The 20,588-nt window shown below is 43.5% G+C and overlaps 1 protein-coding gene across 1 annotated transcript in view; it reads right to left on the bottom strand.

The window, feature by feature from the left end:
- Positions 1 to 19,943, bottom strand: part of YY1 (YY1 transcription factor) — a 29,882-nt gene extending 9,939 nt beyond the window's left edge. Inside the window, exons 1-3 of the mRNA XM_021549724.3 lie at positions 18,993 to 19,943; positions 9,912 to 10,074; positions 723 to 783 (exon numbers count right to left, since the gene is read on the bottom strand). Coding sequence (XP_021405399.1) covers positions 723 to 783; positions 9,912 to 10,074; positions 18,993 to 19,689 — 921 coding nt within the window. The 5' untranslated portion in view covers positions 19,690 to 19,943. The remainder of the gene's footprint in view (positions 1 to 722; positions 784 to 9,911; positions 10,075 to 18,992) is intronic.
- Positions 19,944 to 20,588: the final 645 nt, after the last annotated feature.

The raw sequence follows: 20,588 nt of genomic DNA, 5'->3' as shown, positions 1-20,588 counted from the left end.
CTAGTAGGTATGTGCCCTGATCATTTGCTTAGGGTCACACTTATCTAGACCAGAAGTCAGCAAGTTGTGTTTGTCTTTTTAGTCACAGACTAAATTAGCCAAAAGAAGCACTACAAAAGCTGGATAATGCAGTAAAGCCACAGGCTACCAATCTTGGTGACTGGCAACATTTATTCAAGACAGAAGCTTCCTTGCTACCAGTGGATCAGAATCATATATCAAAGATGCCTGCCTCTCTCTTTCATGATGATGCACTTTCCAGCTCTGTGGAATGTAATTCAGAGTCTTCCAATAAAGCTGACTTTGGCATCTGCACCATAAATTGCTGATTCCTGATCTAGACTCCAAATCTGTCATAGTTTCCAAGCAGAGGATATATAGATCTTAGGAACGTACTTTGAACAGCTTTCAGAACATTCTTTCAAGTATGTATTCTTGGGTGTCGGGAAATCACAACAGTAAAAGCAGCATGTTAGGGACTGTGCATCATGGTTACCAGAAGATTAGGGATGCACTAACCTTAAGACAAGGAATGGGAATAATATATTATTCAGTGAAAGGTTTTAAAGGAAGCCTCTAGAGAATGACAACTAGAATACATTTAACTGAGTGTATACTATTAACAGTAAGGTATTTTAGTTGTTCATTCTCAAGAGAAAACATCAATACAAAATTCTGATCTACAAATTGCTATCTACTCAGAAGCTGAGCACTTCACTTACTTTGTGAGGACAAGCTATCGTTCGTGGAGCATCATCTTCTTTAATTTTTCTTGGTTTCATTCTTAAAGATAAAAAAAACAGTACAAAAAATATTAGTAGAAACACATTCGTAGACAGCTCTTCTCCCGTAAGTGCCTATATCATGAGCACATTTTATCCCCCACTATTACATGTGTCAATGGTACTCACTTTACTATTTTCAAAACCTACATTACCAGTATAATTTAGCATTTGGAATGGTCTGCTTTCCAGAAGGACCTCTCAAATACAGACTAAGACATTTAATACTATCTTCTTAATCCTCTGAATATGTGGAAATTGAGATTTTTTTTTTCCTGACATATGCTAATTGCAATTAGGAGGTTTTGTTTGGAAACTCCATTTATGCTGTGCCAATATCCATGTGGCCTATTTAGCTTCACTTCCTCTCCATCTATGCAGCAGGACATGAAGGAGTATAGCTTCAATCATTCTGCAGTATTTTCATCACAAGACTTCTAAAGAAAACTCTGCAGGAGCAGGGAAAGCAGAATCAGGCAAGTTGCAGAATATACACAGACAACATAGACAAACATTTCAACCACAGAAATGGTAATTATTCTTACTTTAAGGTATTCCACTCTTGGCAACTGACAAGCAATCACGTATTTACTCCTGGTCACTGACAGGGATCTTCATGATTTTATGGGTGCCACTAATCTCCACTGCTACAGAAGGAGCCCAACAAACTATTGCTTGTGTGTGTTAGATCTATTTTACATACAGTAAGACTCTGTACAAAACAACCTTAGAACAGTATTGTAACAACCACCTATCAGAAAGTCAGAAGAGCCAGATGTGATTCTAGGGAACTGCACTTTCAGCTGTCTTTATTACTCAAACCTGTGGGTGCTGTCTTCAAAAAATTAAAAAGAAAAGTTTTATCTCCATCTAACTATAGCCTTAGGTGAGTATAAATAAATGGACCCCCATACAGCTGAGATTCCCTTAGGTGAGCAATGAGATTCTGCACATTCCCAAATCTTGCTGTGGAAGCAGAGCTAGTGTATTACTGAACTGCTTTTCCTGGCAACACAGCACACGACAGCTCTGTGTGACAAGGTGCCTGTGTATCATATCTGTAAGTTAATCCACAGGCTTGGTGATGTTCCCTAGTCTCAAATAGAATGAGTAGCTTTAAATTACCAAAATAATTGGAATTATCAGAATTCCAATTCTGGTACACACTCTTCTTAATGCTAACAAGGAAAAGTGTCTGTTGCTATCCATGACAGTTTTAATCTGCACGAGTTCTGTTTCTGGAAACTGAGATAAAAGAACAAGGCTGGGGGAAGAGATTTCCAAGCAATGCATGTATGTACTTTTTTACATTCCTTTTTATTAATCTATATGAAAATGGCTAAACAGCAACTCTTAAACAAAATCTTCCCAGGAACTGTAGAGAAAATAAATTAAAACGCCTCCATTCTGACCACAAAAGCATTTGGTTTTGGCAAGCAGAGCGCAGACTTCTTTGGGACTGCCACACTCCTATGGCTGAAATCTGCTTTCACCTGCTTCCTTCATATGGACTGCTGAGAGAAGAGGGTGAATTAAGGCAAGAGCAGGGAAAAAAACCCTCAGAAGTCCTGAAGACCCAGGAAAATCATCTTACAACTGCCAATGGAGTGATATGTGATGGACAAGACTGCTATGGCTCTGCCAGCTATCACTGGTCCCTTACTCTGAGTCCTTTCAGTACTGCAGATGTAGCAGAGTTCAAGTGATCATCTGCAGAATAAAGCACTTGACAGCCACTTCACAGACAATACTAAACCCCAAGGATTTAGAGGTTGCTTTTGCTCTTTTCTCTGAGTGGGCACTTGAGAAACTCTTGCTTGCCTCAGCATCTCCAGCTACACTTGGCAGGTACAGAGCATCCTGAGCTACAGTCTCCTGCAGGGTTACAAATACATTTACAGATATTAACAGTGACTTGTGAATGGGTGTAAGGTTGTTTTTTTTGTTGTTGTTGTTGTGTTGACGAATCTCCTTTTGTGCACCACAACCAGTAGTACAACTTAAGATTTCATCAACCTAAGGGCAGAAACATTCTGAATACAGCAGACTACATCTGTTCCTGTACAGCAGTCTCCTCATTACCTTAATTTTCATTGTAACCATATTTTTCAAGACTACAGACAATTCAGTTGACCTTACTGATTAGAATTAATTTATACAATCCAACTGGAATACAGAATAGTTGTGCTGTTTTTAGTTTACAGTCTCTTTGAGTAAAGTATTAAAATACCTGACTCCAAACAAGTGATTGGGATTAACTGACTGACTGCACTCTCCAGTGAGGTTCCAGATTCAATAGTACTATAGGTACTGAGGCTCTAGGAAAACACACACACACACACAAGATGTCTTTACAGTACCCCTACAGAAAGCTTTCAACTACCTTTAGCATGGGATTCTCCTTATTACGTCTCTGTGATTTTAAAAAACAGGAAATGGGACAGAAACAAGCAATTGTTAAAATGGTCTCAGAAGAATGATTTGACAAGATGGGACATGAGAGAATAGTGTGTCATTATTTAATTCCATTAGAGAACAAACATCCTTAGGAGACAAAGCTGGTGCCAAAAACACCTCCTAATTCAATCAACCTGTTAAATGTTGGCTGAATCATCCTCCCAGCCCAAAGAAATGAAGCAAAAATAAAAATTCCTAGGTCTGAGATCAGTGTCCCTGACATGATCAGAATGAGTAAAACCACTATTGTTCCAAAGTTTTAATTGACCACCTGTAAAGGGAGTGACTAGACCAAGAGAATTGCTAACAAGAGACGTGGCAAATAGCTTTAGTGGGCAGTGCCTGCATTTGCAAACTTTGTGTTAAATCCTCTTCCTGACTCCTGTATCTTACCTCTGGTATTACTTCAATGTTTGAGAACAAAATGCTCCAACAGTGTCATCCTAACACTGCTGCTCAGGTAGAGTGAGAAGGAAAATACTTTGGCCCAGTGCAGTAAGGAAGCTTGAGGAACCAATTGCAGGTGAACTGGGTGGTCGGACATGGGACAGACTGCAGCATGAACATACACCCTACATTTTTCAGTTCAGTGTCTGAGCAGGCATAGAACATGAATGTCCATCCAGGACATCCTAATTTTCAGGCTTTGTTTCTAAATTAAGCAGTATCAACCCAGTAGTATACTTGAATATTTGGACACAAATGACAAAAGGCTTCAGTTAAAAAATGAGTAATTTTACATCTTCTCGTATTTCATGGAAGCACAGCAAGTTAAGCCTAAAATGTGGAGCAAGACTGTACTTATAGACGGGGTTCCACAGATAACCAGTCTTACCAACAAAATAGCAGCAGACAATGCAAAAGAGATGGCAAATGGTGTCTAGGTTGTATCTCAGTGCCACAGGCAGTAGGAAGCTGCTGGGCCCTTTGTATACCTGGATTAAAGGCATGAGGGCATCAACACCACAGGCACAGCTACAGTACATCATTGTGTCAAAAAATGTCATCTTGCTCACAAAGCTGCAGAAGCCAGAAGGACAATTGCCAGAGAAGAATTAAAAAACTTATACATTCAATGCATTAGAAAAAAAGACTTTGGTCTTACTTTAAAATTAACTTTCTGCAAAAGGAGACCAGACTAAAACTGTGCTGTTGATCTTAATTACACTGGTGCAGGTAGCTGTTGCTGGTGGTGGTTAGACTTTTGGCTCCCACCTAGTAGAGCATCTCTACCAGCTCCATCCAAGTTTTCTTAGTCTGAAATATTAATCAAAAACAGAATTCTAACAAATATCACTATTTAACACAACTACAGACACACATTAATAGTGGGGTGGAACTTCAGAAACAGTTGCCTTTGCAGAAAGTCAATTTACAAAACAAGACCAAAATTTTCATTTCTGTGGTGAGTTTACGTTGTTGTACTGAGGCAACTGCAAATCAATGAACTGTGACAATCAGGAAGGGTACCTCATACCTTTTGATCGAGTCACTGGGACACTGCAATGAAATGCTAGGTCTTAACTTGCACTGGGGGAGTGGAAGGAGGGAATGGGTGACAGCAGAGGAAGCAGGAATGTGTGCAACCCAATAGCTTTACAGAATAAGCTGCATAAAAGCACACTCCCTTATCCATGCATAAGAAAGACTGAGTGAAATCACATGTATTAAACCACACAGTTTCTCAAAATAAAGAAAACAATATTGTCACTGCGCTGTTATCTGAAAGTTAAACCTAACTACCTCCTTTCATCTACACAGCTGAACTGAGGGTACTTCACCGGTGCCCAGAGAAACTTAATTCCCACCCCAAATTCCTGTCCAACTTCATAATCTATAGACTTGTCAATTGATGCAATTTTAAAAGTCGGACACAGAAATGGTGTTAAAGCTGGGAAGAAAGGAAATACAATTCAAATAACAGTACAGAATTTCCCCCTTGCTCCACAATTTCCCTTTTCTTGCCACTGCTAAGGAGTTTTGTGTTCTCAGCTCCTTTCTGCTCCCTCTGTACATAAAGCTAATCTTAATAGCTTTACTTTCTCTCTCTCTCAGGCAACTCCTTTAACACATCCTAGAGGTCTCTGATGACCAGCAATGATATTCACCTGTGCACCCCACCACCTCCCCAGGAACAGTCAGAGGTAGAGGAAATTATTCTCTCTGAAGTGTTACTGGCACTTCTGGTGCATTCCTCTCATTGTGCCATTCCCCTTGCACTGCCCTGCTGAGCAAAGCCAGCTTGAGCTTCACAGCCCTGTGCTGCTGCACGAGTTTATTTGTGCTGAACTCCTGGAACTGGCTAGACTGGCTTTTGGACAAACAAGATGAAGGGGGTGTCCTAGGAATCTATCTACATAAACCCAAGAACAGCCAGTGTCTTACCTGCTGCAGCCACAGTTAGGAACAAAACTACCATAAGAAGTTATTTCACTCCACAATTCTATTCCTAGGTTTGTCCCAGTTATGAGGAAAATTATATGTGTAAACAGGGACATTGGCATATGCAGTGTGGCACAAAGATGTTCCTTCCCCCTAGAAGAATACTGGGTAAAGCAATTGTCACTTTACTGCCCTTTAAGCTTCTCTGTAACAAGAACAAAACAAATACAAAAGCATACACCTTACAAAGAGGCCCAAGTCATAAATCTGGATGACCAGAAGGCTTTGTCACTTCCAAAAAGGATGTCCTATTTCAAACTCTAATGCAGTTTCCTCTCCTTTGTTTTCTATAGGTTTGGAAAGTGGATAGAAAGGAAGGCAATTCTCACAATTGCTCTCCTTCAGAAAAGATACCAAGATCAGCAGAAAATAAAACCAAGAATAAAGTTTTTACCACCAGGACCCATTACTGTGCCAATTTCCCAGCTACAGGATATTCCTTCTTATTTCTTTGTTTTACAGATGTCTGTGTTCTGCTGTGTTCAGACAGTTCAGTCAAGTATTTGGAGGACAAGAGGGAGGGAGGGGGCAACCAGGGAATATCCTTTTTAGTGGCTTGCTTTGAGGAAATTTGCCATATGCACATTCTAGAAACATCCCTACTACCTTCCTAAGTTTTCACTACCAAGCAGCTATGATTTCTTCATAACTACTAAACTGTCATCAATTTAGATTTGGATTAAGCATTTTATTCCACTGAAGGGATTTCCAGTTCCCCTCTCAAAGGTATTAAATAAAATCATGGTAATTTATTAGGTTTTGTCCTACTGAGCAGATAATTCACAATTAATATTTTAAATTTTGATATGGTTGAAGAGAATTCCACATTTTTCTTTTTTACTGTGTTTTCAGAGCATGCTAGAGAAAATCCAAGACTCCTAAAGCAGACTAAAGCAACATGTAAAAAATTATAAACTGCCAGCTAGCCGTAACTTTGGGTCATTCATCTATGCATTACTGAACACGTCGATGCTCTGACACAGCCTATTTATTCAGTGTTTTCAATGGAATCATAGAATGCATAAAAGCTTTTCCAGGAAAAACTGTCAGAGTTCCAGTGAAAGGATTCAGATTCCTGCTCCATGACTCAGTAACATATGCTCTAAACCAGGCAGTGAAAGACAACTGCATCGCAAGAGACACCGCAACCGCTCACACTGCGAGAGCCACCGAGCTCTGAGCACTGGTGGCCACTGCAGCTGCTCAATTACTACAGTTCTGAATTATTGTTTTGAAGTGCTGCAGAGCTACAAGCAACTTCAAACATCAGGTTTGTCCCTTTCACTAACTAGCTCATGATCAGAATACCAGAACCTTGCTCAAAATCTACTACCACTAGAATTCAAGCTTTTTCTGTTTAAGCCTAACCTCACAACTTTGTTCCTAATAATCAATGCCAGTATTTTAAATTAATTTATCCTTAATCTAAATAAGCTGCATTTGTTATAAATAGTGGATCTAGCCTGAGGAGGAGGTAATTTTTATAAATGTATGGTGAGATTCCTTCCTACTCTAATGAAAACCAAAAAGCAACCCTACGTGACTTTCTCTCAACTAAACACAATGCACTTAGCATACAATTTTACTAACCAGTTCACACTTCCTTATATGTGAACAATTCTTTTTTTCAAGTAATCAAAATACAAATTTGTAATTCAAAACCTTACAGCACATAAAGCTATTTAACTTTAGAAGCAATCTTCAACTTCATGTGCTGCTAAAACTTCAGAGTACAGCTACTGAAACTTTTGAGCTTCTGAACTGTAAAGCTATGAGCAATGTTTGGCAATTTCACAGAACCTTATACTAAACAAACACATTCTTTTAGCATGAAAAACTGTACTCCTTGAACCTCCAAAGCTAATTCCAGCCATGTAAACCAATTTCTTTCTTTCAGCTTACCATGCAAAGTTCCTAGTGATACTGCACACAGCAAGGTCAATAAGACAACTGAACAGTAGTCTGCAGGTATCAGTACTTGAAACCATCTTATTAGCCAAGGAGTCCCTTTAACACACTTCACTGCAAGAGGACAAGACCTCAACAAGAAATATTCAAATTCTAACACACCCATACACTTCAGGCTCAAAAGAATAAACAAACACAATAATTTAAGACATAACATACAACTGTAAGGCAAGAGTAAAAGTTTGACAGTCACCAATTCTGACCAAGAAATGAAATAACCTTTCTTAGAAAAGGCATTAAATTCTCATGTATCTACAATTAAGCTACAAGAACAATTTTTCCCAGCTTTTGAGCAACTTGGGGATATTACTAAAGGCAATATCCAAGCAAGGTGTTTCCTCTGCCATCACACATTTATCTTCTGACTCAAACAGATTACTTTTTATCTGCCGTGAAAAAAGAGGCTGTATATATAAAACAGAACCTTTCCACTACATGTTACAAATTCCAGCTCTGGAACTTCCTAGGACATTCTGAAATATTATAAATATAGAAAGTAATAATTTTGAAATGTTGCCAGCAGCCACTATTTTCTCAAAAGAAACCTAACAAAAACATTCCACAATATTCAGAAATATGCAGACACATCTGATAGATGCAGAAGCCCAAATCCTGACAACCATTTCAAGTATTCAACCCAATCTGAAAAAAAAAAATTCAGTATTTGCATGGAGAATACCCTTCAATAAACTATTTCTGCTTCTAACAAGAGAGTTATTCAGTACTTCAGTGTCTAATAGAACCAGAGTAAAGTTTTAGCATGTTTTAAAGTAATGGAGAACACCATTCTAAACATACAACAAGTAGAAATATGTAAGTAACAGTTTAGAATTGAAACAGTTAAACATTTGCTTTCAAAAAAATTGCATTCACTCCTCAGCAGGTCCCAGAGAGCATTACAGTAACTTTGATAAATGATAGTAAAACACAAAAGAAGAGTAGCAGTAGCTAAAGCCATCTATCACTTCAGAAAAACCCCTGTTTTCACCTGTTTGTTATACATTTCCAGATCAGTCTGAAGTCTGAAGCATGAAGCAAGCCCTACAGAACTATTTTACTAGGAGCCTTCAAAACTCAGAGTTCAATGGCTTTAGTGAAAGTAATTGTGGGATGAGGCCATGCTGTTATTCCTCCAGCACAAACACACTACAGAGTAACAGGACAAAACTTGTCAAAAGCAGCAAGACCAAAAAGGTGAAACAGGAAGAATAAATGCACACACTGAACACCAAGATCCAGCAAACCAAAAAGCCAGACCAGAATTGTATCAACAGTACCTGGAAAACGGCACACACTCTCTCTACTAGGTAGTAAGGAAAACAACATGAGACTGTCCGCCTGCTCCGAGTGTCAGAACCGTGCACCCAAGCTCTGAAGGCCAGCCAGCCGCTACAGAAACGCAAATGAATGCGGCTTCACACGTTCTGCTCCCGGTCTGGGAAAAGGCGGCGGCAGCAGCAGCGGAGCCAGCCCGCAGCCGCGCCGCGACAGCCGCGGACACCGAGAGCGGCGCGCGGCGCCGGGCGGGCTCGCCGCTGCCCCCTGCCGGCCGCGGGCTGCCCCGGCACCCGGCACGGCGGACACCGCCCCGCTCACAGCGCCTCCGAAAGTAAAAGTCACCTTGTCACCCCGGTCAGCCTATTGACACGCAAACGAGCGACAATTCTGACTCACCGGAGAAAATCCAAGCAGTATAGTTACCAGCTGTGAACTGCAATTATCAGGGGCACTTGAAAGTGCACGGCACGTGATTTAAGATCTTGAGCTTAAGAAGTAGGTGAAAAAGAACGGGAAGCTGCGTCGCCAACTAAATCCTGTAGCCTTACTATTTTGTACTGAACAACCCGAACACAGCATTTCATAAATTGGATTCTTTGGTGCTCAGGAATTTAAGGCTACTCACATGAATGAAATATTCTGTCATGTAAAATCACCAAATTGTTGGGATTGGAAGGGACCTCTAGAGACCATCTAGTCCAATCCCAAGGCAGGGTTACTTAGAGCAATGAGTGATGCAATCTATCAATGAAAGTATTTAAATCCTGTGGAACTGCAGACTGGAAGACACTGAAGAATTCACTACTGAATATAAAACCCTTTTATTTTAGTTCAGAACAGAGTAGCTGATGCTGTGTTAAGTCCCTTGTTTTAGAAGATAATTAAATGGAATCATAAGACATACTAAATATACCATTTCGCCTAACAGTTTCATAATTAAACCAGTGAAAAGAACAGTTTTAAAGCCCCTTTCTTCCTACTTACCTAGCAAATTCAGCCAGTTGCTTGGGGTCTGAGAGGTCAATGCCAGGTATTCCACCAGGAGGAAGTTTCTTCCCTGTCATGTACTCTGAGTAATCTGGAGGAGAATTCTCTCCAATGATCTGCTCTTCCACCACTGTTTCATGGTCAATATCCTTTTTATCATCTGAAATACACAAAATACTGAATTCAATACATACTAAAGATCAAAACAGCATGCAATTTATTAGCTACCTCTCAATACAAATTCACTATTGCTGCACATTTAAAAGAATATGCTGCACTTCCAGATTTCCACACTAATTGTGAAGAGCAAAACCACACCCATACAGTTACAGCCTGAAGAACACAAAGAATACAGTGAGTGAGGAAAAAAAGCAGAAATTGCATATCTACTTCAAGCACAAACAAATACAGAAATTAGTAGAACAATCCTGTAAGTGTTGGCTGCACTTGAAAGATAATGTACTTTTCCTGAAGCAATGCCTAAATATTTATTTCCCGTGACCTCCTCAGGACTGATCTTCAATATAAACAAGCTGATACTCAGCAGCAGTCCCTAACTGCACAAGCCTATCAGAGTAGCAGCAGACACTTACCCTAAGTAGGATGCCAGGACTACTGATCTTTACTTTAGTGTCTTAAGACTTCCCTGACCTCCAACAGAAGTGTCATCAAGACAAACATCTTAAAAATAACTGCTGATGGGCTTCAGCATCTGCCTGTAGAATTAAGTTTTTCTCACACTTGCAGACAGATCTCAAAGAAAGCAAGTAACTCAAATTGTGTGTCTCTCTCCCAAGGGGGCTTCTTCCTTCTGTGGCAAAGGCCAGCCTAAACTCTTTCCCACTCTACTGTGTAAACAGCAGACTGGGATTATTCAAAGCTTTGATCTGTAAACCAGTTAAGAATACTCTTGTTTTCTCTGCTCTAGAGCTCCTCCTATGAATTTGTGTTCAAGGACTGCAGTGAAATCAGGTGGAAGACCTGCTGTTGCTATCTACTCATAGTCATACCTTAGAAAACATTGTACCATGCATTCTATCTCCTCTTGCTATTTTATAACAGAAACTGAGAGACACAAAAATGAGAGAACAAAAACATCCATCTATGTTCCTCACTGCAGTGTTCACAGCAGCAGAAAGGAAGACACAGCACCTACCCTGTTTTTCACCCTCAAATACACCTGGGACAACAGATGTATATGGCTGTAACAACTCAGCTCAATGTAATACAACTTGACAGTACTTCTCCTACTATGTGTATGGGGAGAAGATTCTGGAAATTGTTTTATACACAAGAGGCTATACAAAAACATCAGGAAATTGTACTTTACAGATATTTTTTAAAGAGTGGAAACACAAAGTGGTAGGACAGAAATAGTATTTCACCAAATTAAAAAAAAGTAGGAAAACGTAAGTCAGAAAACAAAAGACAAAATGTTTGCGGATTTTTCCCCTAAACAGAAACACAGGAAATAACATTAGTCATTACTCAGTAACTTAGACTAGGAAAGAGAGAACAAGACAAACAAATAAAAGAATATACCAAACACAAATTTCTATTCAATTTGTAATGCCTGCTTTTCACGTTTGCCACCAAGCTATTTCTAGAAATGTTACTGCTAGTTTGAGGTTTAATCTGATCTACCAGATCAAATAGCAGTTCATGTATATTCCATGGTGAAAGAGGAAAACAGACTCCAACGCTGCAAAGACAGAAGTGTAAATAAGAAAATACTATTTGCAGCATTAAACTCAAACGACAAAACTGGCTATTGACCTTTTTTAGTTGACTATTCACCACCATACTACCTTTCAGTCCCTACTAGTGCTTTAAAAAAAGCAACTGAATTTACCTGAAGTGAGGATCATATGTTAAGTTTTACAGCAATTGAAGGAGTTAAAAATTCAAGTCAATAAGCCTCTAGTTTGGCAACAATTTGTCCTTTCTAACAGAAGCTTGAAAAAAGACTGGGAGCTCAGAATGCCAGAGAATTTTTGCAAAGCTAAACGTGACACCTTCTCTCTCTATGCTTCAGACTAGAATGAGATCAGCTGCCCTCAACGTGGCCATTTCAACAGCTACCTAGAACGTGCATTTTGCTTCTTTGATGACATTCATAACACAGGCAAGTTTTCATTTCCTGCCTCACATCAGATGAGTCAACTAGGAAATTCTGTATATATTCTTAAAGATCTTCTTTCCTTCCCTAGCGTAAAGGTTTGCTGTTCCACAGCGCTTTCTTGCTATTTGAGGACCAAACTGAAAGGCAGCTTTCAGTGGCTTTACTTCCCAAAAGCCTGCCAACAGAAGTCAATTCCACTGCTATATAATTCCACAGACTACTGGAGCAAAACACAAAAAAATATAAACATATTACTTGGATAGTATAAAATATAAGAGAAATGACTGTTTAGTGTATTAACAGTTATAAGAAAAATTTTAAAAATCACCACATTTTCCGGTAACAAAAAACTGCATCTCTACAGCCTCCACTTCTAAAAACAAATTTAAACAAAAACAAAATACAAAACAGTTACCCTGAAGTGTAATATTAGGGTAACAGTTCTGAAAAAGTAGCAGCAGACTTCAGTACCTCTTTAGTATTGTGACCATCCTGTGGCATTATCAGGTCTTTGGGAAAACAAAACAAAAACACACTAAAGAAACCTCCCCACACTTTTTTGGAGGAAGTCTGGAAATGGAAAAACTTTACCAATGTCCTCTATGCACAAATTTTACTTTATTTGTGATGGCCTATCAACCTGGACTAGGCAACTCAAAGTCTGGAGGGTAAAGTGCAAGCAAACTTTCACTCAGGCTGAACTGATCATTCTCACTGCTAACTGGGCAGGTTAACTGTTTGTTGTTTTTTGCATTCAAGCAAGTCGTGATGCCCACTACAGGCAAATTACCTCCCCCTTTTCCTCTCATGAATCATTAGAGAATCAAACATACTGCATCCAAAGCAAAGCAAAACACAGACACAACCCTGAAATTACAGTGACACCTCTGGATGACACCCATGCAAGTTACATACGGAACAGAACCATGGAGCCAGTCAGGTAAAGGAAATTAAGTACTATATATACTATGTGATCTACTTTGTTTTGTTCCTTAAAACCACCTGAGAGTACAGCAAATTCAAATACAAGGCATTTGGCTGAAGCACCATTCTTCTAAATCCAATGCAGCTTTCTGTAATGAACTTGGAACAAAATTCTAATGGCCTCCCCCTACTCCTTCTATGGCAACTTGCAATAAGGTAGATATTTAGTCTAAAGTGGGTTGTTCTATGCACCTTTTAGGACATACCCCTACACATCTTCATGTCCAGTGTCCTTCCATCTGCACGGTTCTCACTGCCTCCTAAATATGGGCAAGACACATATTGAACTGGATCCACTTACGGCCCTTCAAAGCAAGTACGTCAAACATTTTTCTGCTAAGATCAGTGAAAGTTCAGTGTTTAGCCAGTTGTATCTTTTAAATGCTGGTGAAACAACCTCAAGTTTTGAGAGAACTAAGCTCAAGTATAAAATGAAAGAACCCAAGATTACTAGAATAGAACTAGTGACTCTACACAACAAGTCAGTAACAAAACAGGGTAGAATCTGCTTCCCAATACTTCGTTGATCACATCTTGCTCCTAATTGCCATAATTTTTCCATCTCTTACAGCCCTTCAATTACACAGAAAAATCCACCCACCTTGGAATCCCATTATTTTGTGCATTTCTTAAGTTGCAGCTGAAAATTCTGGAACTCCCCAGCTTACTAAGATGACCCTCTTAACTCTCAACCCAAGAAGCTCTGTCATTATTTTTTTCTTCAGTTTTATTCTTGATTTTCCTTGTTATTCTTGATTTTATCTAAATTGCAAAATCTCTGGGCCATCCTCCTATTACTGAGGAGGGAGAACGCAATGATGTTCAATTGGTTTTCATCTAAAGAAAACAGTGCAAAAGGGAACTTTCGAGATACACCTGGTAGCAAAGCAATGACACCTGATGCTACAGCTTCCTCCTCAAGGCACCAAATTAAAATACATTCTACTTAGCCACTAAAAGGATGAACATTTAAGCTTAAAATATGATCACACAGTTAAACACATTTGCTTTTAGGAACAGCTGAAAAGCAATTACAGGATAAAGGATGTATTCGGCAGCTGTGCAGTACCAAGGCACTGTGGTAACAGCTTGGTTATTGCTACCACATTGCAATCTCCTCAGGCAAATTAGTTCATTGGTCATGTTTGGAAGCAAAGAACTGTAATTAGCTTGTTAAATAATACAGTTATTTAGCAGGCCCTTCTGAATGTTAAAATTCCATTTTGCACAGTATGGCATTTTTTAACCTAAACGGCTGCTAGGTTACTTTCCTTCTGACGTGCCTTGCACACAGATGGAGAACAGGTTCTTCTTTCCCTGTGTCACCCATCTCTTATTTCACACCACTGAGACATGAACTGACAAAACCAGTGCATATATCAACAGTCATCATCTGACTTCAGCACTTATGAGACTGTGCTGAAGCACTATGACCTTCTAAGTGGCCAGCACAGGAGTGACTCGAGTGACAGGGAAGGATCCAACAGCAAGTTAGAGGATTGTAGTTTGAAGGTGGGCTAAGAAGCAAATTAACTGAGTAATTTTAGATGGTGAACCACATTTGTGTATTTCACTTTCAAAACTGAAAATACATTTAAAACAAACACAAAGAACAGTCTACCTTATCACTGGAAAAAATGTCAGGGCAGATTCAATACTTACAGCAGAAGCCTATATCATTGTCTTAATCAGAGTCAGAAATATATTGTCATCTTATTATATTAACCAGAGAATCACTTTCTGTCTCCATTATAACAAACTTTATAAGAAGCTCATTACTTATATGTCATTGCAAAGCATTTCAGCCATCCTTGATACAGCCTCACAACTGAACTAAGTGACTCATCTATCATTTATACTACATAGACAACTGGTCAGACAACAGATGGCTGTTTTTCTCACCCCTACAATCTGATGAAGTAAAATGAAAACCTTTCTATTTTTTCAGTCATTGAAAGTTTAAGAGAGTTTGAAGAACCTTCTAGAAACCCAACATGAACTCCCAGACTTCCAAATAAGGGTCCACAGCACAAGTTTCCTGTATTATCAAAAATAATTTCCAAACTATACATGTAACTTCTGTATCTTTGTCTTTCCCATCAAGGGATGGGACACTTGAGCAGTTTAACATCTGTGGGCAGTGTTTGCTTGTGCTACTTCAGCCCTTAGCTTGCAGACTATGCTTACAATAACTGTTTAAGCCAACACCTATTTCAGGTTTGGAAGCTTGACAGTCATTACCTAGAAGATGTAGTTACACTAATCCATTTTTCTGCCTTTGAATTTAAGCCCCAATTGCTTGAAATTTCCAGCATTTGGTGCAATCAGCACTTAAGCACCACCTTCCCAAATGTTCCTGCATGCAAGAATCAGTTTTGCAAGCACCATCTGACAAAGTGATTTCTCACGATCTTTCCCCTCCCCCTTCACTATTGTGCACCCAACCTGGAAAAACTCACTAAAGACAATGATTCAAGCGGAATGCAGCAAAGGTACAAATAAATTCCACTTGATAAGAACAATTTTTCTAGTACCAACTAGGGTGTCCCACTTGGACTATGTGCAGTTTAACTATATGCAATTTTCAGATATATTTGATAGAAAGTAAACACTACATAAACATGATTGAACTATCCACCATATGCCCTCTTCAATCCTTTCAGAAATACACCTTTACTCACTTCTTACTTTCATAAACACATGAAGAAAGACAAATAATTGTATTCCTAAGAACTGAAAAGCTGATCTGAACTAGAACACAGTACTCATGTTTCCAACGAAACACTTTAATCACAGGTCACAAGTTTGATATCACCACAGATACCAAGGTGATAAGAGAAGTTATATGCTAAGTCAAAACTGTTGCCAACAACAATACTGCAATTTCTAAGAAACCACATAACAAAGCAAGGATTAAGTAGTCCCCTTTAGTCACATTGCTATATATTTCACAGATTATTTCTACACATTTCAAGAGGCGCTATAAGACATGTTATACTCATTTATGGAAGAAGATTTATGATTGGTTAAATTTAGTACCACCCCTGTACAAGCCAATGTAGTAGCACCAGCAAACAGTAACAAGGAATTAATTCACATCGTCTTCCCACACTGGTGAGCAAAGTGTCCTTCTTTCTGATTCAAAATCCCATGCACAGCAATATAGGGCTCATTGTTTTATCTTGATGCATGGCCTTATTTACTACTTGTCTTTTGAGTAACTTTTCACTTGGCTTTTAAAACAGTCAACTGAATCAGCATGCAAGCAAATCTTTATGTCAAAATACAGATTCAAACCTACTATATTTCCTCAAAATAAAGTAGTTTTATTCTTTAGGGAAACTTTAGAACTCCCTTTTGCAAGCCAGTGATTCTAAGTTTTTTTTGGCCTTGATTTAGGTTGAGGTTTTTGGGGGGAGGTACTCAGGTTGGGGGTTTTTTGGGTTTCAGTGTATATATCCCTCTACCTCAAGTTTTTTTTCTTTTTCAATTTTTCTGGCAACAAATCAGCCTTTGATGTTTCAGGAAAAAAAAAAAAAAGCACTTTTTTTTTTTTTTTAAAGAGGAAAAAATCCCCATCACTTGACCACATCAGACCCCTTTAAATAAATAAGCTGCATATGAGGTGTAAGAGCCTGTCCAATATTCTCAGTAAAAAAATCACAACACTCTCAGCTGAGCAGGTTATTACCAAGGCTGTTTGAAGCTGGCAGATGGTACCTGCATGTGCAAAGGGAAGGGAAGTCGAACTTTTTCCCTATATATTTGATTTTGCTTTTGGAAGGGTGTTTTTTGGCAAGTCAAGTCAGACTAGTTATTCTTTATTCTTCTGCATCATGGCTATAATTGAGTTAAATGTAGTAATGCAATTCAGTGTCCAGTAAATTATAAGTGGGCATCATTCCCACTGAGCTCCATGGTCATGCTCCTAAACAAGAAAACCACCAAAATCAATAAGTCTACCCTGATATAAAAGCTGTGTATGTGGGAAGAGAAGCAAATTTATTGATTATACACATGCTTCACTTTGGCCAAGTAATAATCAGCATGCAGTCCTAAGGAAGCATCCTATCAGGCACTCTAAATTTCTGACTGCAAATGCATGCTAGAAATTGTCAATTGATCTCAGCAAGGTCCTGTATCCTGCCAGCTCATGAGTCATACAGCCACTTGCATTCAGCTACCTCCAGCAGCTTCCACAAGCCAGCAGACTATATTAGTTTCCATTATCTTTTACCTTTCTCGGATGGTCAGTTCTAATAAAACTACTAGAAAGATAATTTATTCATACAGTGATACAGAAGCACATAGAACAGCATCCTACTAAATAGGATATGGAAAACTCTTCATCAAGAAGTAATGAACTTCAATCAAACACACTGGGTTGTCAACTGACATGCCAATAGTTAGCGTCAGATAACTCCATGAAACTTGCTAAAGTAGTCACTTGTATTTAAAGAGAGAGTAAAAATCCATGCCACTGTGCTTTCCATCTTTTCAGGCAGGAGAACTCAGCTGTCCAATACACCTTCCCTTCGACACTGCCCTTTCTAACAACCTCTAGTCATTTGCAAGTATCACAGAGTACAAACATTTTCGACTACATCAAAAGCTTCAAGAGTATCTCTGTTACTGGACTCCTCCTAAAAAATTCGAAGGAGCACAAAAATTCTGATATGAGAGACAGATTACCGACTTACTACATAAAAAACACCCACCAATTTAAATATTACGTGAACTGTATTATTCGACTTCTTTTCTTTATGGTCAGAACTCTGATTACAGCATTGCTGCCGGCAATACATTTTCGTAAAAATTAAAAAAAAAAAAAAAGGGTAGGTCCATATCAGCTTTACTCCAAGTCCCACAGATACTAAGCACCTTCACAAGATTGTACTGCCTTTAAAAGACACTCCCCCACACACACACCAAAAAAAAAAAAAAATCGTCAAAAAACACAGAATCTCCCAGGAAAAGGTCTCCCTGTGCCTACTTAAAAAGCTTATTTAAAGCTTCAGACCTAGTCGAGGAAAAGCCCGACGGTTTCCGAGCGCCAGCCAGGAATTGCCCCTTTCCTCCCCGCGGCTCCCGGGGACGGAGGTCAGCGCTGGAGCCGCCCCTCCGGCCGTCACCCCCGGCGCCCCTCGGGCTCGGAAGGGCCGGTTGTTTGCGGCCGCCCCTCCGCGCCGGCGGGAGGCGCGGGCAGCCCCGCGGGGGCGAGGAGCTGCTTCCCCGAGCCGGCACCGCGGGCTCCGGGCGGGGACGCCCCACCCACCCGGCGGGCCGGGGCCGGGCGGCCCCCGGGCGAGCTGCACACGGTATTTCGGGGTTCGCCGTGCCCGCGCCGGGGAGCCGCGGGGTCGGGGCGGGCCGACTTTCGGCCCGCACATCGCGGTCACGGCCCGGCGCACACGCCTCACCCACCCTCGGCGGCGGGGCGGGAGGGCCGGGAGCGGAACGGCAGGCAGGGAGCCGGGGAGGGGCGGCGGGACGGGACGCGGGGGAGAAGGAGGACAGAGGGCGGCGGCGGCGGCCGGGGGAGGGGAGGGAGCGCGAGGGGCAGGCGCGGAGCGGGCCCCGCGGGGAGCGGCGGCGGGGCGGGGACGGGGGGAGCGCGGGGAGGTTCGCCCCGCACCCCGCCTCCCCCTGCTGCAGAAACTACGCCATTGCGGCCTGGCCCGGGAGCCGGCGGCGCTGCCGCCCGCCCGCGCACCCCCCGCCGCCGCCATCTTGGCGGCCGCCGCCATGTTTGCCTGCTTCCCCCCGCCGCGGCCGGGCAGGAGCGGCGGCGGCAGCGCAGACCCCGCCATCTTTTCGGGGAGCCGCCATACTTGCCCTGGCGATGAACATGGCGGCGCCCATCGCACACATCAAAACATGGCCTCCCTTCAAAACAAAACTGTCCCGGCCGCACCGCGCGGCCGCCGGCGGGGCCCGCGGCCCAGGGAGGGAGGGGTCCGGCGCGCACTTACCCGAGGCCCACATGGTGACCGAGAACTCCCCCTCCAGGGTCTTGATCTGCACCTGCTTCTGCTCCCATTTCCTGCCGCCGCCGCCCTCGGCCCCGCCGCCGCCTCCCCCGCTCAGGTAACTCTTCTTGCTGCTCTTCTTGCCGCTGCCGCCCTTCTTAACGCGGCCTCCTCCGCCGGCCGAGGAGGAGCCGCCGCCTCCGCTCTTGCTGCCAGCGGCGGCCACAGTGACCAGGGTCTGCTCGATGTACTCGTCCTCCCCGGCGGGGGCCGGCACAGGGATGAGGATCTGGTCCTCGAACCCGTCGTCGGCGCGCAGTCCGTCCGAGTCGTCTCCCCCCACCACCTCCTCGCGGGTCTGCACCAGGATCACCTCCTGGTGGTGGTGGTGCAGGTGGAGCTGCCCCCCGCCGCCGCCGGCCGCGCCGCCGCCCGCCCCGCTGGGGTCCCCGTCCGACACCAGCGGCTGCAGCGCGATCATGGGCTGGTGGTGGTGGTAGTGATGGGGCGGGTGGTGCGGGCCGCACTCCTCGCAGCACTCGTCCTCCTCCTCCTCCTCCTCGTCCTCCTCGCCGCCCACCACGGTGGTCTCTATGGTCTCCACGGGGATGGTCTCCACCTCGATCTCGTGCAGCTCCACGATCTCGGCCGGCATCTCTGAGCCGTCCGTGGCGATGTACAGGGTGTCTCCCGAGGCCATGGTGAGGCGAGGGGAGGGAAAGAGAGCTCCGCGGGCGGCGAGGGGCCTCCGGTCTGCTCCCCTCGGCGGATGGTGGGGCTCGGGCTCCTTTCGCCTGCCCTCCTTCTCCTCCTCCTCCCCCTTCCACACAAACACCAGCGCCTCGCAGCCAGCGACAGGCAGGGAGGGAGGAGGGAGGGAGAGAGGGAGGCAGCGCCGCCAAATCCCGGCCGCGCTCCCTCGCGAGACTTCCGCCGCTGCCGCCGAGACGGACCCCAGCCCCGGAGGCCGCTGCCGCCGGCCTCGCCCCCCCCCCCGCCGCCGGGCGGCCAATGGCAGCGCCCGCCGCGCCCAGGCGAGAGAAGCGGCCAACGGGAGCGCGCCGTGCCGCAGCGCCCCGCCCCCTCTGGCCCTCCTCGTCCTATCACGGAGCGCTGCGAGCGCGGGGCGCACCTCCCGGCGCGGAGCAGCCAATGGGCGCGCGGCGCTGTCTCCGCCCCGCCCCGCGCGGAAGCGCCGCCCCGGCCCCTCCGCCCGCGCAGCGCCGCGCGCGCTCGGCGGGGCCGCGCCGGCAGGGGGCGCCGGGGCCGCGCGGCCGTTAACGGGCGGGGCGCCGCGCGCCGGGCCGGGGCCGCGCGGGCAGCGGGACGGGCGGGCGGGCGCCGAGCTGAGACCGAGCCCTGGGGCGTGGGCAGGGTCGGCCCCTTTGAATGTTACAGTTGAGCTGTTACCGGCACGTGGGAATGCTCCCCTCTCCGCCCTTTATTCCCTCTCTCCCTTTGGAGCATGGTGTGTTCCGCGAGGCGCGTTCCCGCAGCCCTGCATGGAGATGCGCACGGACACGCCGGGAGCTTGCAGAGCTGCCGGTGCCGCCGGCAGCCCGGCCTGCAGGCACGGCCGGCGGGGCGATCGGCGGCCGA

This window comes from Lonchura striata, chromosome 5, assembly GCF_050655825.1.
Source record: "Lonchura striata isolate lonStrDom1 chromosome 5, ASM5065582v1, whole genome shotgun sequence".
In the NCBI taxonomy this organism is placed as follows: Eukaryota; Metazoa; Chordata; class Aves; order Passeriformes; family Estrildidae; genus Lonchura; species Lonchura striata.
Note: the sequence above shows the minus strand (reverse complement) of the source record. Positions and strands in the feature narration are given on the sequence as shown.